Source organism: Stylophora pistillata, chromosome 1, assembly GCF_964205215.1.
Source record: "Stylophora pistillata chromosome 1, jaStyPist1.2, whole genome shotgun sequence".
Taxonomy (NCBI): domain Eukaryota; kingdom Metazoa; phylum Cnidaria; class Anthozoa; order Scleractinia; family Pocilloporidae; genus Stylophora; species Stylophora pistillata.
The window spans coordinates 59,722,411-59,749,714 of NC_142519.1; the positions used below are offsets into that span (position 1 = coordinate 59,722,411).

Below are 27,304 nucleotides of genomic sequence, written 5' to 3' on the forward strand. Positions count from 1 at the left end.
AGGTGAAAATCAGATAGAGGAGTTACCACTTGGACTCTTCTACACCAACAAGAAGTTGAACCAGTTGTAAGTCACTAATGTTTATTGTAGCCATTTATTGTTTTCCCAAACATCTCAGCGGTCCGGAACCCTAACTACTCGAGTTTCATTGGCTAATTTAATTTCGCGCGCTCCGGCGGTCCGGATTTTCCCATTCAGAACCGGGGTGCAGAACACTCCGAGTATTGCAATCTGTTGCCTAATAACCGTTTGTAATTTGATAATCCTCCTCAAAAAGTAACTCCGATGGAAAACAAAAACTTACACTTACAACTACAAAAAGAAACAAACAACAGGAAAGGAAGACGTTAAACTCACTAACTTGTAGAAACTCGTAGACATCTGGATGGTAATCAGATAGAGGAACTGCCACCTGGAGTCTTCAACAACAACACGGAGCTGAAGTTCTTGTAAGTCACCAAAGTTTTGAATAACCATTATTTTTTTCCAAGCGTCTCAGCGGTCCGGAATCCTTAGTCCTCGAATCTTATTGGCTTATTCGCACACTCCAGCGGTCCTGACTTTCCGAGTATTTCAATTTGTGGCCGTTTATAATTTAATCGTTCTCTACAAAAAGTAACTTAGAAAGTTAAAACGCAAGGTGTTTGCAGTTGATCACTGTAAATTTCATTTATTTAATATCTTAATTCTTGTAAACAATTTGTCCGTTCTAAACCGTTAAGCAAAGTTTTGAGTCCTTCTACAAATAAACAATCAAGGCAAGTTCCTCGAATTTTGGCACATCTACCATACATTGCACTACAGAAAACGATTCGGAAGGAATTCAATGAAGGAACTCAATTCTTGGCCACGACGCACTCAATGCGTTAAATGACTACTTTGGTGACCTATGTACTGACCACGCCTACATAAAGCCAAGACGTCTGGAGATTAGTGAAGACCAGGAAGTCCCAGAAATCTCAGTGCGACAAGTCCTGAATTCTCTCATGCGCATAAAGAAAACAGCAACCGGACCAGATGGTATCCCGTACACTCTATGGAAAGACCACGCCGAGCTATTCGTTCCAGTTATCACCAGGATTTGGAATCTGTCTCTTAGAACACACGCCTGGTCTGTCCCTTGTAAAAGGTCAGACCTGAACCCCTTGCCGAAGGTTGATCTACCTAAGGGAATATCAGACTTTCGCGGAATAAATGTGACACCTGTCATCGCAAGGTGCTTTGAGAAAGCTGTCTTAGGAACACACGCATGGGAGACCTTCGATGAACATTCTGGGATCTCACAGTTTGCATACATAGAGGGAGAGAGCTGTACGAATGCTCTACTGACTATCCAACATACTGTCAATCAATGTCTTGATATCCCATAGTGCAAAGCGGTACGCCTATTTCAGCAAGGCTTTTGACAGTTTGAAATGCGATCTCCTCTCACACAAATTGAAGCAACTCCGCCTAAGCCCTTATATAATGAACTGGTATCTAAGCTTTTTGGAAGACAGGTAGAAGAGAGTCATTAGCAATGGATTTATTGGTATATTGAAAAGTGTCAACAAAGGTACCACCCAAGGAAGTGTCAACGGGCCGCACTTGTTCAATGTCTTTCTCAGTGATTTAGAGATACACTTGGACAATAAGAGCGTACTGGTAAAATATGCAGATGATACAACCATTATCTCGCCTGTGATAAGTGATAATGACAATTCTATCGCACTGATTAATCAGTTTTCTCAGTGGTCTAGAAGTAATGATATGAGTAGTAATCCATCTAAGTGCAAGGAAATCATTTTCCGCAAGGAAGGTTGTACAATAGAGTTTCCTATTGTGTCTGGAATACCACAGACAAAAGAGCTTACTATTTTTGGGGTAACATTTTAGGAAGATAGTAGGTTTATAACACATATTCGGGAAAAACTAATCAAAGCAAACAAGTGCCTGTTCATTTTAAGATCTTTAAGGAAAGAAGGGTACAGTCAGGCCGAAGTAGACCATCTGTTTCTAAATCTGGTTCTACCAAATATATTATACGGGCTGCCCGTATTTGGCGCTGTAAATTTCGAATTAACAACAATCCGATGTTTCTTAGATCGATGTTATAAGCGCAAGTATACATCCGACCACATTAATGTCTATGAATTGTTAGATCAACAAGACACACGTATCTTCAAGAATGTTTTTAATAATACAACAAATCCTTTAAGAGCTATAATGCCAAAAAAGAAATCAACCAAGTGCAATCTGAGGAAAGAGACAAGTCACCGTCCTAAAATAAACACTGATAGGTTCAAAAACACGTTTGTCAACCGCTTAATTTTAAAACATAATCTAGTCTTATCATTTTTATCATGACTTTCTCTGTAGTTTATATATAGTTTCTTTTAATGTTGTAACATAGGATATGTGATTATTTATCTTATGCCTTAATAAAGATTCAATTCAAACTCAATTCAATTAAAAGCTGCATTAAGTCCCTTTGCGTCCAGCTGAAAAATTGTGTCATTTGACTTAAGTTTTTCGGTGGAGCAAAGACAAGATCATGATTTACAAACGCCAATGCAATAAACAAGTAAACAGACTCTACAAACTTCAAAACATACATTTTGAAATTCCTTTCAACGACTTTCCTTGCCATTTAAAACTAAACAGAGTTAAATCTTTAAAGATGAATCTTGGCTGGAATTGAATAATACTTTCAGTAGGATTACTGACTGTTTTTGTTGAGAAGCTCGTCGCGATATTCATTCAAGGCAAGTGTTTGTTTGCCATTTAATCGAAAGTGTCTGTGGGCTTTTTTTCGCGCTGTAATTGTCAGTTGCCAGATCATTACCGATACTTATAAACAGAAAATGTTTTTTTGGAAGCCTTTAAATCACTTCTATCATTATACTAATAAAAATATTTTTGTGAAAGTCTCTCTCTTTTCTCCGCTATCTACTCGCTAAAAAATTGATCGGTTCACGAAGGAGCTTACCGTTACTACAGCCCAAAATCACTGGGTTCCTTTTGACAAGCCTTTCGTTAAAAATCTCTTAATTAAGTGGTCGATAAGGAACTGAAAGTTACTAAAAGATATCACTATTCCGTGGGAATCTGTTGAATTTACCCTACAGCACATACTACTTCAAAGAGCCGACTCTAAGAAGCTCAAAATTAGTAACTAAGAAAAGACCTTACAATTAGGGAATATCAGTCATTCTCGTAGAGACTCAAAAAACAACCAAATAAGGATTTACCACCTGGAGTCTTCAATGACAACACCGAATTGGTCAACTTGAAATAGACTACGAGCAGTCCCCCTTTTTCGAGGAAATCAGTCGCGCAAGTCTAAAAATTCATGGAAAAATATTGCTGTTACCGCACGGTGCAGAACTGTTGGAGTGCGCCAAACTCCCAGAGTTCCACGTATTGTGGTAACATCAGATCTTTTCTTCTTGACTTTCTTAAAAAGTTTGATCCCGTGTTAGCACACGGCGCAGAGCCATGGGAGTGAGGCGACTCCCAGAACTCCGTGCGGCGCGCTTACATAAATATTTTTTCAACGTTGATTTTCTTGACTTGCGCAATGAATTTCGCCAAAAAAGGAGGGTTTTCTGGTAGTATAACTTGCAAGGCAGTAAAAAGTTTATGGTTGACTTAAATATTTACTATTATTATCCTAATCGTTATATTTATTGGTTCTAAAATACTCAAAGATTGTCGAACGACAACTTTTTGCGTAGTGATTTAGTTACTGAGTCAGAGAAGCCATAATCCTTTTGTGTGACGAATCTTACTTTTAGGTTCATCGTCGCGAGAACCCCAAAAGACATTAGTTAGCTAATGAGAAAGACTTCGTGTTCGTATCACAACTCTCAATGCACGCGTACGATGGTTATATTTACTCTCTATTTGCCTAGGCTATTAAAATTGGAAAATTTCGATCAGCTCGTTTTGTTTTGTCTTGTTACCTGAGAGAAACGTTTTTAAACTCTTGTAGGTGGTTAAATAAAAACAACATCAAGAAGTTGCGTGGTGATCTATTTACTCATTTAGTCAAGCTTCAGTGGCTGTAAGTGAAGGGCCTATGGATATTTATTGCTGATAGAGTCTTGGATAATAACCAGAATTGTGGGATGTGTCAACAGTCATCTACAATGAGCATAGAATCTTGTTTATCATTGGTTTAGGCCTCTGTGCACGTCTCAGAGTACTTCGCATATCGACAATATACTTCGAGTCAAAACTCTCTATTGTCGCATGTGTCAAAAGTTTGAAATTGGATCTCTCTTTTGGGTGATTGGAGGCACCATGTCGATTATTCAATTTCTAATCTCAAACTTACGCACCGTCCTTTGTTGTGACTGAACACTTTGTAGTTCCCTTTTTCCAATTCCAAACAAAACCTTAAATTCACAACCACGAAAAGAAACAAACAACAGCATCACAAGACGTTCAACTTACTAACCTTTATGTCCTCGTAGAAAACTCGATGTCAATCAGATAGAGGAGCTACCACTTGGATCCTTCAATAGCAACACGGAGTTGACCGAATTGTAAGTTCCCAAAGTTCAAAATAATCAGATAATGCTATATTGAAATGTTATATCAGTTTACGCTTACATTTTCTTGGCATGAGTTAGAATTCTCTTCATTTAGTGGGCGACAAGGAACTGAGGGTTACTTCCATTGAAAGAGATCACCTTTCCGTGGAAATCTGTTCAAATTACTCATGCAACAGCACATGTTATTTTGAATAACCGACTCAGTTAAGAAGCTGTATTAACAACTGTATTAGATAAGACCTTAAAATTAGGGAATATCAGTCATTTTCCTAGTGACTTAAGGACAATTAAATGAAGGATTTACCTTCCGGAGTCTTTAATAACAAAACCAAATTGGTCAACTTGAAATAGACTACGAGCAGCCCCTCCGTATCGCATGTCAGGAAAATCAGCGAAAGAAATGGATGCTTGCGTACCGTTTATATTTACCCTCTTTCGCCTGGACTATTAAAGTTTTAAAATCTCGAGCAGTTCTTCATGCTTTCTCTTTTTACCCTCAAGAAACGTTTTTAAACACTTGTAGGTGGTTAAACAATAACAAAATCAAGGAATTGGGAAAAGACATATTTACTCCTTTAGTCAAGCTTCAAAAGCTGTAAGTGTAGAATGTTTGAGTATTTATCGCTGATGGAGTCTTGGACAGTAACTAGTTGATCCATAAGAAGAATGTGGGATATATCAAAAGTCATCCACCAAGAGCATAGAATCTGGTTAATCATTGATCTTGTTTAAAAAGGCCTTTAAATTCATTTTAGAGAATCAGTGAATGGAAACTTCGTTAACTCACAATATAGCTCTATTCAAAATTCCGTACAGTAGGTACTTGTTTTACAGTGTAATATAGGATCTCCTAATTGGAGGCACCGATGAGTCCATGTCGATTATTCAATTTCTAATCTTAAGCCTATGTACTGTCCTGTGCTGTCACTGTCGTTTTGTTTAAGTGGAGTCCGGCTTGAGACTAATTGTGCGATATGAAATATAACAATTCCAAAATGTATCGTTTGCATTTCTCAGAATTTTTCCAGGGCATCGAAAGGAGAAATACCAAACAAAAACAAGAGTGGAAAAGAAGTTAAAAACATAGTTGTTATCAGCGATGAAATGTCTTTTTTCATTCATTGACGCGCGGTTGGCTCAACTAGTCGAGCAATGTTAGTCGACGCTTTTATGACGAGAACACTTTGCTCCAGCTTTTCAAAAAGTTTTACATTTTCCAATTCATCACAAAGCCTTAAATTAACAACCACAAAAGAAAACAACAGAAGTAACGCAAGACGTTCCACTCACAAACCTGTCTGTATTCGTAGATACCTAAATGACAATCAGATAAAGGAGCTATCACCTGGAGTATTCAATAGCAACACAGAGTTGACCGAATTGTAAGTGACCAATTTAATCATCACTAAATACTATATTGAAATATTAAATCTGCTCGGCGCTGATATTTGCATGGCATTCTCCTTCTGTCGTGGTCGATAAAGAACTGAAAATTACTCATTAAAAGAGAACACTGGCAATCTGTTCAAATTCCCCTTCAGAAAATACTATGTTAACAACCGACTCTAAAAGATAGATTAGTAACATAAAACAGACCTTATTAAGAGCGATACATTCCTGGCCAAGTTGAAAGATGGGCCTCGACCTCTTGCGTGACAGTCGTTCAACGGATCGCTTTACATTTGTTGTCATTTTTTAGCCCAAACTCTTTTAAAGCTGGACGCGCCACCTATGGCGGGCCAAGAAAGAAACTTAGAGGAATTAAACTAAAATTACAAAGCTTTAAGATGATATACATTTTGGTTTGTAAATATATCACACAAGACCTTTTTAAAGGCCTTTAAACGGGTCGTGACGGCTGTTCAGCGGTTCGCATTGCATTTTCGACAAACTAGCCCTAACTTATGTAAACCTGGAAGTGCCGCTTATGGCGGGCCAAAATAGAGAATTGGAGGAATTAAAATACAAGGATAAAGCTTTACGATGATGTACATTACGATTTCTATGTATAAATGGCAGACCTGTTCATAGGCAATTGGAGTTGAACTTTATTTTACCTCCGCGAAAGAGACGCGAAGTACTTTATTTCAACGGGTTACTATTCAGACTTAAACGTAAAAGATAAAAGGACCATCTGTTAGTCCACAAATTTAAAAGTGGGATTGCATCGCGTTGTAGCGTACGAAGTTTCCAAAGTTGCATAACTTTTCATTTCTATATGGGGGGGGGGACAACGGCCATTTAGGCGTATTTTGAACTTTCGATTCTTCGGAGAAAAAAAGCGCGATAGAACTTTTTGATATAATTTTCGAAAAAGGTTCATTAAAAGGGTCCTTTAGAAAAAATAAAACGAATTACGAAATTTTGCAATTGTCGGCAGATTCTCGATTACGGTCAGTAGCTCTTAAGATCAGGAAATAATAGTCATTTTCGTAGGGTGTGATACAAAAAGTGAATGAAGGATTTACCCCCTGCAATCCCTCCTTTCCGGCGAAATCCATCTCGAAAATAAAAAAATGCGCACCGCGCGGAAATCTGGGAGTGTACCGCACTCCCAGAGGCCTGTGTGGTGTGGTAACATCAGGTCTTTTTTTCGCTGATTTTCTTGATTTATGCGACGAATTTCGCCAAATGGAGGAATTTCTCCTTGTCTAACTTGTAGATATTTAACAAGTCTATTGTACATAAACATATTCAATACTATTATTATCAGTATCGATATCGTTATTAATTCTTAAATACTCAAAGACTGTTCAACAACAACAAGTTGCGTGGAGATTCAATTATTCATTGTTTTACAATTTCCGGCTACTGCAAATAGTCTCGCCATCAACCCTCCTAGAACGCTTGAGTTACTTTTTACCTAAAATTGACAAACCTAACAACCCAGGTCGACTCGTTGTCTTGGCCTGCAGTTGTTCCACCAGACCTGTTTCCAGCTATTTAGACAAAATTATGGCTCCTATCGTCAAAACTTTACCGTCAGGTTTTAAAGAAAGCCATCACGCACCAGAAATTTTTCGGCTCTAATTTCCTTGGCGAAGACAAACTTCAGTTGACTATGGATATTACATCTCTCTATTTATTCTGTCATTTTCGATGGCAAAGTTCTCCTAGCTTTCAAACATTGTTTTGATCCAGGCACTGTTAATAATAATAATAATAATAATAATAACAATAATAATAATAATAATACAGCATTTGTAGTGCACAAATTCCATATGGATGTGCTCAGATATACTGTTAAGGAACCTGTTTCTGTCGTTCAAGCGGGTCACCACCGCGCCCAACGAATATTTCGACAGTCAGCACTACAAACGTCACAGAATGAAAATACTCACCGCATTCTATTCACTCTCACATTTCACATTCACAGCCACGCAGTTAAATCCATTATTCTTAAAAACTTTAAATTACTTCAAAACGATTCAGAGACTGGTACTATCTTTTCGCAACCTCCACTTATTTCATTCAAAGGCTTAAAAGACATAGGCAACTTTTTGGTCAGAATTTCACTACAAACTAATTATCAGCCCGCAACTTTCAAATGCACTCGCTCACGATGCAAATCTTGTCTTTTCATTCATAAAGTTAGAAAATATCGGGACCCACACGATATTTTCCTGATACCCTTTACTGGGGCTAACGCCCAGTGGGTTTTTTATGGGTTTCTCTTAACGCTTTAATTTACGCTTCAGAGGTAATTCTCTGTTCCACCATTAATATCCGTGGATAGTTTTTTTTTTTCGTTGAAACTAAAACTACGGCTTTATTCTTTTTCAGTACCTCGCTAAATTTTGTAATCTTATAGGCTTTTATCCAGCAATCAAATCGAAGACTTACCACCAATGATATTTGCTAAACTAACCAAGCTTAGGACATTGTGAGTAGTCATTGTGACGAAGTTTTTACTGATTAGGCGTTTGATTGATGGATTGACCATTCGTCAATTGATTAATAATTGACACGGTTATTGATTTAATTCGCAACTTTAGGAAAGAAAAATATTGTAAATATTTGAAAGTATTTATAAAATACTTGAAAAAATTACCAGGTGTTCAAAGACGAAAATATATTGATCAGCTAAGAACTAATTTGAAATAGTTGGTGATGGCGATCGACAACAGTCGGCGAGGTCGTCGGGCCAAATCGGTAATCGTCGATCAGTCATCGGCAGCTACGTGATTCTTCGTCAGTTTTCGACTTACTGCGAATAATCTCACCATAACAACCCAGCTCGACTCGTTGTCTTGGCCGGCAGTTGTCCCACTAAACCTGTTACCAGTTATTTAGACTAAATTATGGCTCCTAACGTCAAAACTTTACCATCAGGTATTAAAGACAGCAAACACGCACCTGAAATTTTTAGACTTTAATTTTCTTGGTGTAGACAAACTTCTTTTGACTATGGATATTACATCTCTCTACTTATGCTGTCATTCCTAATTGCGAAGGTCTCCTAGGCTTCAAACATATTTTTGATCAAGGCACTATTAAGAAACCTGTTTCTGTCGTTCAAGCGGGCCACCATCGCGCCCAACTAATTGATCGACAATCAGCACTACAAACGTCACATAAGGAAACTACTGACCGCATTCTATTCACCTTCACATTTCACCCTCACAACCACGCAGTTAAATCCATCATTCTTAAAAGTTTTCAATAACTTCAAGACGATTCAGAGACCGGTACTATCATTTCACAACCTCCACTTATTTCATTCAAAAGCTTCAAAAACATAGGAAACGTTTTGGTCAGAAGTTCAGTACAAACTAATGATCAACCCACAAGTTTCAAATGCACTCGCGCACGATGCAAAACTTGTCCTTTCATTCATAAAGTTAGAAAATATCGGGACCCACACGATCAATTAAGATTACTGATCACTTCACGTGCACCTCCGCCAAAGTCATCTATTGCATAACTTGCACTTATTGCAAAAAGATATTCATTGCTGAAACAGGAACACGATCAGGTGACCGATTCGGAGAACACCTTCGCGACAGTAGAAAGGAATGACAGGGACGCATTAAAACGAGTCGCTAGACAATTTAATCTGACTTATCATTCTAAGCAGCATATCGCAGTCTGCGGCTTTTCCATACATTCGTGTAGTTCGGAAAGGTGCAAAACTCTAGAACAGAAGTTCATCTTGTAAATCGGCACTTTTAATCCTAACGGTATCCACGAACGCTTTTCATTCCACTAATTTCTTCTTTTTTTTTCTTGTTACTATGTTCCCACTAATAGCGTAACTCCATTTTTGCGTGTAGGCTCACACACAACCCTCAATTCCTCCTTTGCTCTGACGAAGGGCTAACGCGCGAAACTTCAGCTTTGAAACTCTTACGGTGGTCAATTTACAATATGAACTCAGTTGATAAAACGAAAATTACCTTGTTGTAATCGTTGTAAGCAGAGAACCTTGCTTTAAACACAACCGATATTTGTTAGTGACCGAGAAAACCCCCTATTTTCCTAGAATATCCAAATTTGAAAACTTTGAGAAGTTCTTTGTTTTATCTTGTCACCCTCAAGAAACGTTTTCTAAACTTTTATAGGTGGTTACAAAACAATGAAATCAAGAAGTTGCCTGGTGATTTATTTAATCTTTTAGTCAAGCTGCACGAGCTGTAAGTGAAGAATCTTGAAACATTTATCGCTGTTAAAAGTCTTAACCAATAACCAGTTGATCCTTGACGAGAATGCGGAACTATGATGTTAACACTCATCCACCATGAGCAAAGAAACTGGCTATTCTTTAATTTACTTGAAAAGGCCTTTTAATTCATTTCAGAGAATTGGCAATACCGCATACCAGCAATGCACTTGTAGTCATATTTCTGTAACATACGTATAATGTTTTACAATGTGAAATTAGGTCTCTTTCAAATAATTCAAGGAATTGATGAATTCATCGGCGATTGCCCAGTTTCTTGTCTCCAGCCCCTACAACGTCCTTTGCTGTCTCTATCGTTTTGTTTAAGGTTAATTCCGCCTTGAGGCTAGTTTCGCAATACCAAAAATACCAACTTCAAAATAAATCGAGTGTACCAGGATTTTTCCAGGGCAACGTAAGTCAAAAATACTCAACTACAACGAGAGAAGAAACGACACCCATGGTTGGTTATCAACTGTGAACTGCCTTTATTGATTATTCATTAAAATTTGTTTGGCTCAACCAGTCAAACAATGCTAGTTGACGCTTATATTACATGAATAAATCCTTAAATTCACAACCACTAAAAAGGAACAACAACAACTACGTAAGACGTTCAACTCACAGACCTGTACATACTCGTAGATATCTAGACCAAAATCAGATAGAGGAACTACCGAAGGGAGTCTTCAATAGCAACACCGAGTTGACCTACCTGTAAGTTTTCAATTAAATAATCAATGAATTATATTTCTAAAGATTATATCGGTTTTGCTAACATTTATCCACCATATGCTGAGATTCGTTTTCATTAATTAGCGAAAATATATGTAAATTACGGCCGAGTGTCGCCAATCTTAAAGGGAGTAAGAGAGGATAATATGGTTTACAGATTGACAGTCCCGAGTAGATAAGACAAGTAACTCCTATTTGAAGCATGTTTGGGGATCTTTGCTCGCTCCATTCTCTCCTGGTTTCTCTTTCCACTTTTGCCTTCTAACTAAGCCGCACAGAGAAACGTGAACAGATTTATTACACTTCCTCATGGAACTGTTTTGCATACTCTCTAACTCTTCTAGATCCCTGGACAATAACAGAATCAAGGAGTTGCATCATACTCTATTGACTCAGTCAGTAAAGCTTCAGCAGTTGTAAGTAAAGTGTGTTTTTCTTCACCAACTAAATAAGCGCATGCAATATACTACACATTTTAGGGAGATCGATAAAGATTTCTAGGGGTAGATTATACAACCCTTGAGTATCTGGTGGCACAAGAACTGATTACGAGCCGAAGAAAAATAAAGGAGCTATTTGCATGATTTTTAATGATATTTAAAAAAGAGACATCTTAAAGTAACTTATCACTGATGAAGTTAGTAATGCTGAGTTCTTGGAAACTGAGCTTCAGAAGTGGACTGGTCGAAATCTGTTAAATAGATGTTCATTAGTTGACAAATGGTAAACACCACACCACACCATAAGAAGCTAGAGTCACTCTCGACCATCGCCTTGTGCGACTCTTCGTTTCTCTTGTGCTTAGCCACTTCCCGCGTGCATCCATAACTCCATTGTGTACGCTGTGGTGTTTACCATTTGTTTTATAACATAAAAAACAATTTCTTGCAACATTTACTTACATGGAAACATTTGCTCACGTCAGCAGCGTACCACATGAGCAAATAGTAGACACTGAGTTGACCAATTAGAGCGCGCGCTTTACGTGATTTATGTTATAATCCAAAATCAGGGTGCAACTTTCCTCATTTTTATATGATATTGTTTGCTAAATTTTTATCATGACGACACTTCTTGAACTCCTCTTCTTATGCAGACGTCTTCAAATCAACAATCTGGAAAAATTACCAAAGCGATTGTTTGATGGCTTGAGACACTTATCAAAACTGTGAGTTAAGAAAACAAAGCTTTTCACGAGCAAAATAACAATTAGAATTAAATGTCTATGCCATTTCCGTGAGACCTTAATTGATTATTTTTGAATTAGAGTGCAAAGTATCAACATGCCAAAATAGAGCTGTAAGAGATTATCAAACATTTTCGCTTTAGTTTGTTTACTGAACTGTAATCACACTTGATATTTTACTCAATGTGCAGATCCATTTAGGTGAAAGCTAATGCCGAGCGCAGATGTAAAAAAAATCAATTTTAGCACTGCTGTTTACCTTGATCTAAATAAGGAAGAAAAGCTCGCTCCCACTTAGCATTAACAGGAATAAGATTTCGGTGAGCATTAGGTATCTGAACTCAAATTTTTACAATTCCACTCAGATGGCTGCAGGACAACGCGATCCAAATGCTACCCAAGGACATTTTCAAGGATTTGGTTAACTTGGATGAACTGTAGGTTCTGTTATTTCGATAGACAGTATTTACATTTAACTTATTACGAGTTTCAAAAAATGAAATACTTCCATTGAGTTATGTTCCATGACGTATTAGGATCTAACTTAGGATCCGATGCGGCTCGTTTATGTAGAGATTGAGGAGAGGTGTGGATTGGCTACAACAAAATCCACTATGATTGTAGATATTTTTTTATTGTTTTCCTTATTCTGTTATTATTTTTTTATGAGCGTTATATCTGTGGATTGAAGATGTTTCTGAAACTTCTAACTCATTTTCTTTGTAACTTTCAGGGATCTCTCTAATAACAAAGTGGAGAAACTGCCAGACGGAATCTTTTGCAACGTAACGAGGCTCACAACACTGTAAGGAACAAAACTTTCGGAAATATCCGTGGTTACATATATAAATGTTGTACTGCGTAGCACTTTGAACACAAATGGCGGAACAGAGAATTAACTCGGAAGCGTAAATTGAAGTGCCAAGTGAAACCCATGAAAAACCCAGTGGGTGTTAGTTCTAGTAAAGGGTATTAGGGAACCACACGAGGTAAAGAAAAAACTTTTATGACCTCGGTGGGAATCGAACCCACTACCTACGCGGCACAACATTTATATATGTACCCTTACTTTCTCTTCGCCGTGATTCTCCACCTTAATCGACTCCGACTTTCTCGATCTGTCCGACCTTGTAGCTTAGTAGGCAGAGCAACGGTAGATCTAATCCGGAGGTCATGGGCTCGATTCCCACCAAGGTCAGAAGAAGTTTTTCTTTACCTCGTGCGGTTTCCTGATACCCTTTAGGGGTTTTTCATGGGTTTCTCTTAGCACTTTAATTTACGCTTCAGAGGTAATTCTCTGTTCCACCACTAATATCCGTGGATAGTTTTTTTTCCGTTGAAACTAAAACTACGGCTTTGTTCTTTATCAGTATCTCGCTAAATTTTGTAATCTTACAGGATTTTATCCAGCAATCAAATCGAAGACTTACCACCAATGATATTTGCTAATCTAACCAAGCTTAGGACATTGTGGGTAGTCATTGTGATGAGGTTTTTTACTGATTAGGCGTTTGATTGAGGGATTGACCATTCGTCAATTGATTAATAATTGACACAATTATTTATTTAATTCGCAACTTTAGGAAAAAAACTATTGTAAATATTTGAAAGTATTTATAAAATACTTGAAAAAATTACCAGGTGTTCAAAGACGAAAATATATTGATCAGCTAAGAATTAATCTGAAATAGTTGGTGATGGCAATCGACAACAGTCGGCGAGGTCGTCGTGCCAAATCGGTAATCGTCGATCAGTCATCAGCAGCTACGTGATTCTTCGTCAGTTTTCGACTTACTATCGACTGAAACGTCAAAGATACGTCGCGTCCTTTGGTTTGTTTGTTTGCGCCACGTTTGTGTATGCTTTGTGCTATGCTTGTACGCTCTACGTTCTATGTAAGTAGAACCAGGCATGTCTTTCAAAGAATATTTTTAAGATCTGTATGGAAAAGTTTCCAGAAGAATGAACAATGAATCAAAGTGTTTGTTTCGTGGTCATTGTGGAATGGCTTCATACACAACTCAGTGGCGTCAAGTCCAGTGTTTGGCGTTTCGTAGACGTTTTAAAGGTTTAAATAATTCCTGGAGGAAAACGAATATCCTTCAGGAGACAAATAAGCCCAGAAATTGGACAGAAAAGGTCCTTCGGGAGACAAATAACTCCAGCAATGGGATAAAGTACCTTATTTCGGAGACAAACAATCCCAGTAGGACAAAAAACCTCCTTCGGGAGACAATAATTCCAGCAGTGGGACAAGAAACCTCCTTGGGGACACAAAACAGTCAGAGAAAGGGGAAAAAAAAACGTCTTTCTGGAGACAAATAATCTTAGCAATAGAACAGCAAAGCTTCTTCGGGAGACAAATAATCCCGGTAATGCGACAAAAAAAACCATATCAGCAAGCAAGAAGTGGGTTTATTTATTTTATAACCTTTCCATTAATTTTCACATCGCAATTAAACTGCGCGTAAACACAGTCAAAAAGCCAGTGGTTATCTGATAGTGAATGCGCGTGATTGACGCAAGCAGGCAAGTACATTTGATTGGTTTAAATAACTTTATTTTCAGTGTGATTGGACCAAAACTTGACAAGCTGTCATTTGAAATTAACTCTCATAACGCCCCTTAGACCAAAATATCGAAAACTTGGCACTTTTGGTTCTCATTTTCCGACGTGCTGTTCAAAAACTTGACTAGAAAGAAATGTTTATCAGTCTCAGGAAAAAATGAAATCATTTCAATTGTCACTGTGAGGACTGAAAAAGAAATTACATCCGAGTTTGGTTTCCTTTCATGTAAATAGGAGAACGGAAAAGTTGAAACTCTTGTGTCGACTATGTTTCTTTTTCACGGAAAAAAATAGGAGGACAAATATCGACGCGGACGGGAGTTATTGCGTGATATCAAAAATTACCAGAAATCAAGTTCAACAAAGGGTTGGGCTGGTATTGGGTATCTGAAATCAGGTTGGAAACTCTACATAAAGAGACGATGTAACGAAAATTAACTGAGAAAGGCACTGCCTATTATATCTTAACTTTTAATCAGATGGCTACAACAAAACCAAATTGGAAAGCTACCCAAAGACGTGTTCAAAGATTTGACTAATTTGAATGAGCTATGAGTATATGGTTAATGAAATACTAGGTCTTTATATTGTATTTACTTTTAATCAATTTTGCGCTCCTCCTGACATGGGAATAGTAACGAAGTGACCATGTCATACTCGTAATCCTGTTACGAGTATTCAGTGAATAACCTGGTCACTGATTGAAACAGACGACCATTTCGAAAGGGCTGTTCCTGATTTTGAATCCCGCTCTGACCATTAAGTGGAGCTGTTTCTCGGTGGTCCTGGGTTCCAGTGCTCGATCCCGTTTTCCGGTCTCAATCAATTGGATCTAATAACATTTTACATTAAATTATTTGCTTCAGAATGCTTGAAAAAGCTCCTGAAAACCAACCGGACAAGTGTAATGTACTTCTAATTTAAAAACGTGATGGTTACATAGCATATAACAAAGTTCTGATTCAAATTTAGCGCTAGAGTTCCTCAACAAGATACAAGTGGACTGTCTTCCCCATCCTGTTTTCCCTTTTTATGCGAAAAACATACCAGGTGACGTTATTTTGTTTCTGAAAGTTCTAATGCAATGATATGTTATACCTTTCAGGGATCTGTCTAATAACAAAGTCGAGTTTCTGCCACAAGAAGTATTTAGCAATCTATCAAATCTCACAAACCTGTAAGTCACCAAACAAGATGTCTTAGATCTTAGTATACCATTTGTCATCAAAATCTAAAGGAAAGGATTGCTTTGCTGTTAAACACCAATTGCGTTTTTTTTTTTTTGCTATACACTTATAAGAATCATTTCAGCGTTCGGCTAACTGTTCTATTATCGCAGGATTTTATCGAACAACCAAATTGAAGAATTACCACCATCGATATTTGTTAATCTGACCCAGCTCAGGACATTGTGAGTAGTGATGAATAGTTTGAATTACTGATTGGTTGTTAGCTATTTTTTAATCGATTAATTGATTTATGAACTTGGAAAATTGAACACTTAAGCCAATTTAAAAAAATGCTAAATGTAAATTATGAAAACAAAAATTGCTTAGGTAGACTTTCCTAGAACTGCTCTCAAATTCGACAATTTTAGAGCTATGCGAAGTCAAAGAAAGATCAACTTAATCGTCAAGTATTGCTCTTATTTTTTACTTTCATGCAGGACGAATCTTAAAACTTGTGTCATTCTCCCAATCGATTGGATACAAAATTAAAACTAACTGCAACTCGGTCAGTCGCTTTTGCTCGCACTTGAAGTCGGTTGCTTATTCTGGTATCTGCACTTAGAGTGCTCTGGATTTGTTGCGATTAGTTTGGCTTTGGTTTTCGGGCAGTTACTGGAAAGGCACTCTATATATTTACCAGCCTTAAAAGATTCAACTTTCAAATTGAAAAAAAAAAGAGAAGGAAAAAACTGCCATGAATAGTTATATGATTGGCAATTTAACAGAAAAGTGGAGAAGAACAAGTTAAAGAAGCTCCATCCTGAACAATTTTGGGGACTGACAAAGGTGCACGACCTGTAAGTATTTATTGTATATCTAAGTAGTTTTGGTATCTAGTTTCTAGGATTTGAATATGTCATTACGCTGATTTGTGTGACCCAGCCCGACTGACGGATTTTTTTCTCATCGCAATTGCCTGCAACATACGCTGGGATCGATCACGTTTTCCAATTATGGAAATTTAACGCCCTTTGTTATAACTTCTCTATGTTTCGCCAAAATTTCTGAAAAATATGCTTGTGGAGGGTATGTGAAGATAACTAGAGAACCTGGAAGGGGATTAGCCGGGTTAGAAATAATAAGAGGGATATTTTGAATACCTTGGAAATTAGTTGTAAAATTCATGCCACATCACCAGAAATCGGGGACATTTCGAGCCCGTTACGAAATGTCAGCGGTATATCGTATTACAGACAATTCAATACGGCGGCGGTGGAATTGAAGTGAACACGTAACTTTCCGTTTCCGTAAAACCACGCCTAGTACCTTACTATCCCAGAAAACCAAAGGAGACGTCAAAACAAGGAAAATGGCGGCCAAATTGTGCAGTTACAGGGACTTGTATCTTTCGTGTTCTTCCTTCCTAAAATTGGGGTATTTAAAACTGGCGTATTGGGCTTTTGAGCTGTGTTAAAATACGAAGAGTCTGAGTCTCCTGGCTCAAGGAAGATTTGATTTCCAAGCATCCTGAAGCAAATAACTTAATGTAAAATGTTATTAATTCCAATTGATTGAGACCGGAAAACGGGATCGAGCACTGGAACCCAGGACCACCAAGAAACAGCTCCACGTAATGGTCAGAGTGGGATTCAAAACCAGGAACAGCCCTTTCGAAATGGTCGTCTGTTTCAATCAGTGACCAGGTTATTCACTGAATACTCGTAACAGGATTACGAGTATGACATGGTCACTTCGTTACTATTCCCATGTCAGGAGGAGCGCATAATGGATTAAAAGTAAATTCAATATAAAGACCTAGTATTTCATTAACCATATACTCACAGCTCATTCAAATTAGTCAAATCTTTGAACACGTCTTTGGGTAGCTTTCCAATTTGGTTTTATTGTAGCCATCTGATTAAAAGTTAAGATATAATAGGTCAGTGGCTTTCACAGTTAATTTTCGTTACATCGTCTCTTTATGTAGAGTTTCCAACCTGATTTCAGATACCCAATACCAGCCCAACACTTTGTTGAACTTGATTTCTGGTAATTTTTGATAGGTATGTGGCAGATCGCTTGCAAACAAGTTTTTATTTTTGTCGTAGAGTGCCACTATGCTGTTATTATTTGATTAGTAATTGGAGACATTCTTGCTGCGCATCATTTTGCCCATTCATCCAATTAGCACGTCACACGGTATATGATCTCTTACAGCAACATTTTTGCATTTTCCTTTTTTTTTTCTAAAAAACACATTAGTTTCGCCATATTCAGTTTCCATAGATCCGAATTGTTCCACAAAAGATCTTAACTATTTTCATTTTGTACATTGAGGTTTTCCTTTAATTAACTCACAAGCGTTTCAGTCCTCTTAAACCATCGAACAAACCCTCTGGCAACTGTTTTAGGTTATTGTTGCCAAGTTGTCTGTATAGGAGAAAAAGAGTTTAAAAGTTGTTACAATTACTTTCAAACTTAGTTACTACACTTTAATCACTTTGAACTGGCTGAAAAAACTCATCGGACTGATAGGCTCTCTGTAGTTTAGAATTTAGGAATAACAACTTCTGAGTTCCAAAGTGATTTATTCGGCATTAAAACGACCCTTGTTCTAATTTTCCAAAGAAATATTTCAGCGGTATATTGTATTACAGACAATTCAATACGGCGGCGGTGGAATTGAAGTGAACACGTAACTTTCCGTTTCCGTAAAACCACGCCTAGTACCTTACTATCCCAGAAAACCAAAGGAGACGTCAAAACAAGGAAAATGGCGGCCAAATTGTGCAGTTACAGGGACTTGTATCTTTCGTGTTCTTCCTTCCTAAAATTGGGGTATTTAAAACTGGCGTATTGGGCTTTTGAGCTGTGTTAAAATACGAAGAGTCTGAGTCTTTTGGCTCAAGGAAGATTTGTGGGCCAACATATTCGACTGTTTACAAACGATTTAGTTGAGAAAACGTCCGCAGAATGCATATCGAACTACGCAGTTGCGAATCTTCACAAGATTGTTCCCACGACAAAAGAATTGTAACACCTAGTCGAAGCAGATTTTAAGAGTTCATATAGGAAAATGGAGTCAGAATTATGGGTTTACTCTTATACCTTGGGAAAAGGTAGGCTTGAATTTAAGTATTTCTTTTTCGTAGCGATGAACGCTTTAATCGATGCAGGCTGCATTTCCAACTACGCAGTGAAAGAATATCCCATTCTTAGACAGCTATTTTGAAAAAACAATCTTTTCTTATACATTTTCTTATACATTTTGTTTGTAACACGAGAACCGCCTCCGCCATATTGTCCCAAATTTCTGGCAATGATGACGATGACGCTTCACTAGAAATGACCAAAAACTTAAAAAAACCAATGTGATTACATTGAAAATTGTTGTAAGTTACTTTCTCTGTTATGAAAACAGTAAAAACATTTTTCCTTTTTTCATCAGCTATTTATCAGGAAACAGACTCGAATATTTACCAACAGGAATTTTCAAAGATCTGAGCCGGCTTTTGATAATGTAAGTAGGCAATGAATTATATGGTGATTAATTTCATCGAAGTGGTATCTTAGCATCTTCTAACAAGCGCAATTTTTGGTTTTAAATCCACGCATCAGTGCTGACTGAAAAATGGTATCATTGCTGTTGCGCTGATTGATTTTTTTGTCTTTACTTCTGTCAGGGAAATCTTTGATAATAAATTGACTAAAGTTTCCGTTGACAACTTCAAAGAAATTAAACAGTTGAAAATTCTGTGAGTGTTAACTTAATAAAATGACAATCAATATATAAAAGATACTTCAAGACTGTAGACTTCCATCCTATTTAATGAATTCTTCCCCATCTAATTTCCAGATATATGCATTCCAACCAGATGAGGGAGATTCCTTATGGATTTTTCGAAGTGTTAAATGATATACTGCGAGTGTAAGTTTTTTATATTGTTTTATTTTAAAATTTAAAGTTTTTAACAAGGCTTGTTGACAAGTTGTTTGCAGTTTTATTTATCTATTTAGTTGAAATAATTACACTTACAGGAGTTTCGACACAAATCTGTTGCGTTGCAATATGCACAAGGACGACGCTGACCCTGCTTTCATATACAACGACGCCCTTTTTTAGCGCATTCTTAAGACTTGGGTCCTGTAGACAAGTTTTATGCGATTTTAATCATCCATATATAGAGTAAAAATTTCTTAGAAGACTGGTTAATTCCTATTTTACAATTGCAGGAGTTTCGACACAAATCTGATGTGCTGTCACATGCACAAGGAGGACGCTGACTGTGCTTTCATTTACAACGACGACTTTGCTAACTGCTGGAGTATGTTTAAGAATTCTGCCCCAAGGATAAGTATCTGGGTGATTGGAATGTTTTCTCTGGCTGGTGCAGTGTTTGTCATAACCTGGCGAGTGATTTTCAAAGAGAAGAATGTGGTACAGTCCATCATGTTGCTACATTTGGCGGTGTCCGATGGTGTGATGGGCACCTACTTGATCACTGTCGGCACCAAAGATCTGCTGTGGAGAGGAGAATATTACTTGCATGACTTTCAGTGGAGGTCTGGCTTGTCTTGTCAAATTATTGGAGCGATCTCCTTGTTGTCAAGTGAGGTGTCAGTAATGATGATGACACTGATTTCTGCTGATCGCCTCAAAAATATTGTGTTCCCTTACCAGGGTGCTTCTCTGAAACCAAAGGCAACACATATCCTGTGTATCTCCATATGGGCAATTGGTTTCCTTATTGCCTTTTTTCCTATGTTTGGTATCGGGTATTTTGAAGACCCATTCAGGTACCATAGTTACTATGGTAGAAGTGTGGTTTGTTTGCCCTTGCAGCTTACCTCTGATAAGCCAGCAGGTTGGGAATATTCTGTTGCTATCTTTGTCGCTTTGAATTTTGCTTTTTTCTTGTTCATCATGGTTGCTTATGTCACGATACTCCTCAAGTCTTACTTGTCGAGCCGGCGATTAGCCCGCCAGGGTACCGCAAGAGAGATCCAGGCCAGAAGAGTAAACTTTAGGAGGGAAACGGCTCTTGCAAGGCGGGTGTTTTTCATCATTCTTAGTGATTGTGTCTGCTGGATGCCGGTGATAGTGTTTGGCATGAGGAGCATCATCGAGAAGTCTTTCAAAGCGCCAGGTGACCTCGCCGTCTGGATTGCTGTATTTGCCCTTCCGATCAACTCTGCCTTGAATCCCATCCTGTACACCTTGTCGACAGAACAGGTATGATAGACGCCTCTAAATCAACTACAATCAACAAAAGAGACTCCGTCGACTAGAGCTACAAAAAGTAGGTAGCCTAATCATAGGAATGGTAATGGGTTGAAGCCGACCAGGAGCACTATGATAAGAATGCCCACAGCTGCTTTGATGACTCGAAAATGACCCTGACACTTTTTAAAATCATTGAAAAGCAGAGAGTCACTTGTTTCATTTTATCATGTGAGACCAGTTCAAAGCAAGGAACAAATTTAGATTTTTTTTGTTTATTGCCTATTCAGGTCCGAGGAATTCTGGGGAACAAATTGGAAAAATTCTGGAACTACTTGAAGAACGTTTTCTTTTGCTGTGGTCGAAATCAGGAAGGTGCGATGTTATGATCATATATTTGAAGAACTAAAACTACAGCTAACACTTAGTGATAAGATATAAACCAAGCAATTGGGTTAACAATTAAAAGATTTCTGCAAGTATAGTTTTTGATTGATTGATTAATTGATTTTTTTCCACATGCATTCATTCATTCAATCATTTATTCCTTCATTTATGCATTCATGCATTTGGGAATTCACTTAAACATGCTTTTCCTTGTTGGTCTCTGCGTTCGTTCGTTACTACTTTCGTTCGTTCTATCAGACACTTCTTTCCGGGTTCGTTCACTAGCCTTTTCTCGTTGTTTTCCTGAAAAGGCGAAGGACAGGGAGAACAAGTGAACCAGCAGGGAATGGATGAAAATGATCAACACGGCGGCCAGGGAGGTAAAAACCTTTCTTGTGCCAGCTAACAATTCTTGGAAACTGTAAGCGAGGGTACAGCGGAATTCTGTGACTAAAACATATTCGATTAATTTTTCAAGCAGAAGTTGAGGGTGCGGAAGCAATCGAACTGGCACATATGGGCGCGCATCTCCCACAACAGGGTAGGCTGACGTTTCCTAACCAAAGCCATCTTAACTGGAAGAACAGTGTCGTATTGAAGTTTCCTTTGCGCTGACGATGTTTATTGTGTTCTCTACCTGGGAAGGTTGGATAATTTTATTCCCCCTAGACGTAGGTCTTTATTGTCATTACAATCGTCCAATATTTTTTCGTTCATTTTATTACTTCTAAATCTTAGATCCCGTCATGTGACACAAAATTTGATCGATTTGAAAGCTTTTTAGACGGTTAGGTGTGTGATCCTAAGCTCACGGTCATTATCATCTTCTGGAAAGGGGAAAAAAGTAATCTAGCTTGTTTAAGAGAAGTTGTTGATTTAGAAATAACCGCAAATACTCAGATACAGTGTTTTCAAAACGTCATGATGAATAACGTACAATATTGTTAATTAGTCGACAACTATTTTAATGTAATGGTATAATTTACCTATTGGTTTTAAGGAGAACTCGACGAAGCCGAAAGAATCGAACCAGCACCTATCGGATCAGCTCAACCAAATGAAGGTAAGTCGTCTTACCTTATAATATGGTTTTATCAACTGGGTCGATAATATAAATTGGCCACCGTAATGAGTTTGTAAAAGTCTAGTTGAAATAATCACAAATACTCAGATTCAGTGTTTTCAAAACGTTATGAAGAGTAACGTACAATATTGTTAATTAGTCGACAACTATTTGAATGCATGGTATAATTTACCTAATGGTTTCAAGGAGGACTCGATGAGGCCGAAAGAATCGAACCAGGTGCTATCGGATCAGCTCAGCCAAATCAAGGTAATTCGTCTCACCTTCTAATATGGTTTTTTCAACTGGGTCGATAATATAAATTGGTCACCGTGAAGAGTTTGTAAAAGTTTAGAAACTCTCTGCGGTGGGCAATTTACATTTATTTATCAACTGAGGTGGTGAAACCAAATCATCTTTTAATACCCTCACCGACGCAACACCACAGTTTCTTCAGAAATTTACTTTACTTAATCTGTTCGCTTACTAATACAAACCGTAAACATGAAATCTTCGGCGCTAATGAGTAAAGTTTGGGGTGGAGAAAGTTGAAATTCAACTTGTAAAATCAAAACCTCAATGCTCTTACAAGAGAGCCTTTGTTGCTCGTAGGTTGAATTGATATCTTGAAAAAAAGCAAGGGGATTAATTTTTCGATTCAAGTATCTTCGGAAAAAGGAAACTTCTTCAGTAAATCACGATGGTCCACGTTAACTGACTTCCCTTTCCGCTCAGAGATGAGAATGACTTTTGATTAGTGAAATCGACATATACTGCCAACGTTATGATTGTTCCTCTCACTTTCCTCTTGGAACCGTTTATGATGGAGTACGTGACATGTGTGTGACTTTGAACCTGCCGTAAGTCTTCGCGGGGTTACCATTTTTTGCGGAACAAGCCAATGCAAACAAGAGGTCTATATCCCTTCTCGAGTGTGTCGAGAAACAAGATAAGCAAGAGACATACACGCATGAGTACACACAAGTCGACTTTTTTAGGTTGAAAAGTCGTGAAGACCCCTTTTAGAGGGAGCACAATTTAAATACCCATAGTATATTTGCTTATTTTTTCGTTTTCTTTTTACCAACGCAGAGCAAGGGGATCAAGAGCTTGATTCTGTGTCCCTTACTCGAGGTAGGTTAACTTTACAAAGAGCTTACAAAGACCTTTATCACAAATTTAAAATTTCTATGGCCAGGAGTGGATATAGTCTATCATCAAACTTCGTATCAAATATCAGAATCATATGGAGAGTGGAACTCTCAGAGTAGTTATGTCTTTCTGTGAGAGGATATCGAAAAACAATTTTTTCATTAACATAACATGATATGGCAGAATTCTAATTCATATTCAGTAAAAGAAATCAATGTTTATCTTCAACATAATCCTGTTGCACGCCTTCGTTTAGGAGAATGATGTTAGAATGTTGTTTACTGAGCAGCAACGCATCAAGTAAAACATCTCTTGAATTTTTTTATTTTACCTACCGTGTCCATTTAATTGTAGGTAAACGGAGCAAAAGTTTAAGGTTTTCAACCGAAAAGAGGTGAGTGAGCAGAGAGATACGCCCAGTTTTATCTTACGCTGATGACGCACAGTTACTATTACATAGTTGATAGACATAGTGACTGAGAACCTGACTGCTTAAAGGTTGACTTGTTTTTTTTTTAAAGAGTGACTGTCATTGTAACTGACTGACTAATTGACCAAATGACAGACAAATCGCTGACCAGTCGCCTAAATGGCCATTGACTTTTTAACATGGAATTACTGACTGAGTACTTATGTGACCAACCGACGGACTGATTGACTGTCTGACTGACCAAACGACAGAATAGGGCTGTTGTCAGAAAAAGATCCCCCAAGAGACTTCTTTCTTTTTAACAGAACATGGGGACAATCAAGATCTTCAAAGCGTCGAAAGTCGTACTCGGCTGACAAAGTTATCCCTGGAGAGCAAGATTTCGAAAACGAGACAGCACTGTAGGTGGTGTAATTCGAGGAAATTGTTGCAAAAGAAATTTTGAACAATTTTCTAAGCAGAATTGGACATTGGGATCAATGATGAGATACAGCTGTGGCACCATTTTAACTAAGCGTATTCATTGTAGAAGATTCTTGTACCTAAGAAGAAAATATTTGGGTTAATTTTGTGCCTCAGTTTAGGAGTTTAAAAAGAATCATTTAGTCAGTTCTATTAAAACCCTCAGTGTGCGTTGGTTATTTTAAGTCAAGTCAAATCTCATTCAACCTTTGGCTATCTTAAAAACCTTCCCGAAAAATTTTTTTTTTCTTTGGTTCAGTGATGGTTTAATCAGTCATAGTTACACACTATCACTTATCTACGTTAAACAAATAATTGATCAGATCATTTCTTGAGGATTTCATTCCCCCATGATGCAAATCGCGCATGTCTTGGGACATCCGCCATTTCTATTGACATCATCTTTGGGAGATTTTCGGGCACTCTTTCAGGCACCCTTTCAGGCACCCTTTTAGGCACCCTTTCAGGCACCCTTTTAGGTATTTCATATTCATGATTGCAATTTTCGTCATTGCCTCTTAGCATTATCAGTGCCTCATTGTGATTTACATCCTCATAGTTTGTACAAACAAAAGAGGGGCGCGGTTGAAACTAATGGCATTAATTGGCTCGAAACGACAGGATGGCACATCGAGGACTACAAGGGTGTTTTTTTGCCATTTTTGATCACGTGTTTGCTCGTTCGCCCTGATGTACATAATTATATTAAGAACAAGAACAGGTATTTAAATATATTTGCTGCAGAGTTCAGAAAATGCACGCTTTCTGGCCTATGAATTATCTAACATTTGATCCTCGTTTAGACAAAAAATTAAACAGTGCGCTGGCATGAAATGTGGAAAATTTTAATTAATAAACTTTTAACATATTGATGAAATGGCTCCTGGTTAAAGGATCATGTTAATATATAGCACCATTGAGTATATTTTACGGGGGGTGATTATTAAGAGGTAACGTCGTTAGTAATTAAATAATTATTATATTAATGTTGTAACTATATTCATGTTTTATTAAAATTCTGAGATATTTAGAGATAAAGCAAGTATCTCACCTCAACTCCTGCAACAAAAACAGCATGAAAATTTTGGAGCTTACATATTCATGAAAATGTAAGAAACTGCTTCTAGAATAAAAGAGAATAAGAGAAATGCCAGGATATTCTTTTCTGTATCGTTTTCCATGTGCTCACCTTTTATTGACATAATTAAGCGATATGACACACATCTCCCTACTCCATAACGTAATAAATGAGGATCACGAGGAAAGTTCATAATTATTTGTTATGGCTCATAATTGTTACTGGTTCTAGTTCCACCAAGTGGTGGCGCGCCTGAGGTGTTTATCAACATCCAAACTGGGCTCAGTTCAAAAACGCTATGCAGAAATGACAAGCGTGAACGAGAATAAGAAGATAACAAAAAAGCTAAGATGAAGGAGTAAGATAAGCGAGGCGTTTACGACAGATTTCTAAGCCTTGTTAAATTGTTGTGTCATATCTATATCTGATCCGGGCCCCCCGCGGGGCATCGATTCTTTAACAACTGTTTCCACGAAAATCGCATTTTTTTGTGCGGTAGTATAGATGTTTGAATATTCATGTCAAATGTAGTTTTTGAATTAAGATGGATTGCGATTGCAATCAAATGTGGAGTAAAATCAGCATCCAAGATTACTCGAGCTGCTCGCTTTTGCAGCCTGGATACGCGGTTAACGTTCTCTTCTGACGCAGTGCACCATGCACATGAGCCCTACAACATTATTGGCTTGATCAAGGCGTTGATCAAAAGCTTACGCTCAGCTAGAGGCAGGTTACGCTTAATCTTCTTCAGCACCACAATACGTTGTGACACTTTCTTACAAATGTCATCTATGTGTTCAGTAAAACTCAAGTGATTGCCTAATTTTACTCCAGTAATTTCTGTGAAGTTATTTTCTCAATCTCGCAACCGTTGCATGATAATTTAAGATTCGTGTCTGGAGCTTTCTTTTTTAGTCGTTTGCCAGTTACTAGAGGACTTTTTGTTTTAGAGGCATTAAGTACCATCATGTTTTCAGATGACCAGTCGGCAATCTTGTTTATGTCTTTTTGGAGCCGATGCTGAATTGCAGGTGGATCTATGACGACAGCGGAAGTACTTAAACTAGTGTCGTCTGCGTAGATGTCTACTGTTGACTTAGAAACTGAGTTTGGGAGATCATTTACAAAGATGATAAATAGCAGTGCCTTGCGAAACACCGTGTGAGATCAGCCTGTATTATGAATGCACTCCATCAATGACAACTGACTAACCTTTAAGTAGTTCGTTAAGAGCACCAATTCCCTAAATGTTATACCGTATGCTTCGAGCTTTGGACAGAAGTATGTCATGATCAAGTAAGTCGAAGGCCTCCTTGTAATCCACAAATACAAGCCCACTGACTTGGTCTTTATCCATGTAAGATAACAACTGATCCGTCAGCCGAATGAGCGCTGTCTCCGTAGAGTTGGATCTTCGGAAACCTGACTGCAAGGTGTAGAACAAGTTGTTTCTCATGTAGTTGTACAGGGCTTGGTGGATATGTTTCTCAAAAATTTTTGATAGTAAAGGGAGTGCTGAGATTGGACGATAATTGTTCTTGTCGGCTTTACTTCCTTGCCCCTTGTAAATAGGCGTGAGTTTGGCAATTTTCCATGCAGACGGGAAATTGCCTATATCAATGCAATGGTTAACAAACCGACTTAGTGGTAAGGAG

General features: G+C 37.8%; 1 protein-coding gene across 1 annotated transcript; it reads left to right on the forward strand.

The window, feature by feature from the left end:
- On the forward strand, positions 1 to 25,701 carry LOC111344745 (uncharacterized). The gene is made up of 28 exons (XM_088726535.1): positions 1 to 66; positions 378 to 449; positions 3,974 to 4,045; positions 4,458 to 4,529; positions 5,062 to 5,133; positions 5,849 to 5,920; positions 8,350 to 8,421; positions 10,100 to 10,171; positions 10,843 to 10,914; positions 11,277 to 11,348; positions 12,029 to 12,100; positions 12,484 to 12,555; positions 12,852 to 12,923; positions 15,793 to 15,864; positions 16,027 to 16,098; positions 16,642 to 16,713; positions 19,305 to 19,376; positions 19,540 to 19,611; positions 19,713 to 19,784; positions 20,090 to 21,089; positions 21,368 to 21,452; positions 21,776 to 21,844; positions 21,943 to 22,005; positions 22,465 to 22,527; positions 22,735 to 22,797; positions 23,620 to 23,661; positions 24,034 to 24,073; positions 24,415 to 25,701. Exons 7-28 carry the CDS (start codon positions 8,387 to 8,389, stop codon positions 24,512 to 24,514), a joined length of 2,424 nt encoding a protein of 807 aa, XP_088582661.1. The 5' UTR covers positions 1 to 66; positions 378 to 449; positions 3,974 to 4,045; positions 4,458 to 4,529; positions 5,062 to 5,133; positions 5,849 to 5,920; positions 8,350 to 8,386; the 3' UTR covers positions 24,515 to 25,701.
- The last annotated feature ends 1,603 nt before the right edge of the window (positions 25,702 to 27,304 follow it).

Coding starts and splice junctions, on each gene's coding strand:
- LOC111344745 (XM_088726535.1), top strand. CDS start 8,387: ATGATATTTGCTAAACTAACCAAGCTTAGGACATT. Junction 8,422..10,099: donor CTAACCAAGCTTAGGACATT/GTGAGTAGTCAT, acceptor AAACTTTTATAG/GTGGTTACAAAACAATGAAA. Junction 21,845..21,942: donor TCAACACGGCGGCCAGGGAG/GTAAAAACCTTT, acceptor TAATTTTTCAAG/CAGAAGTTGAGGGTGCGGAA.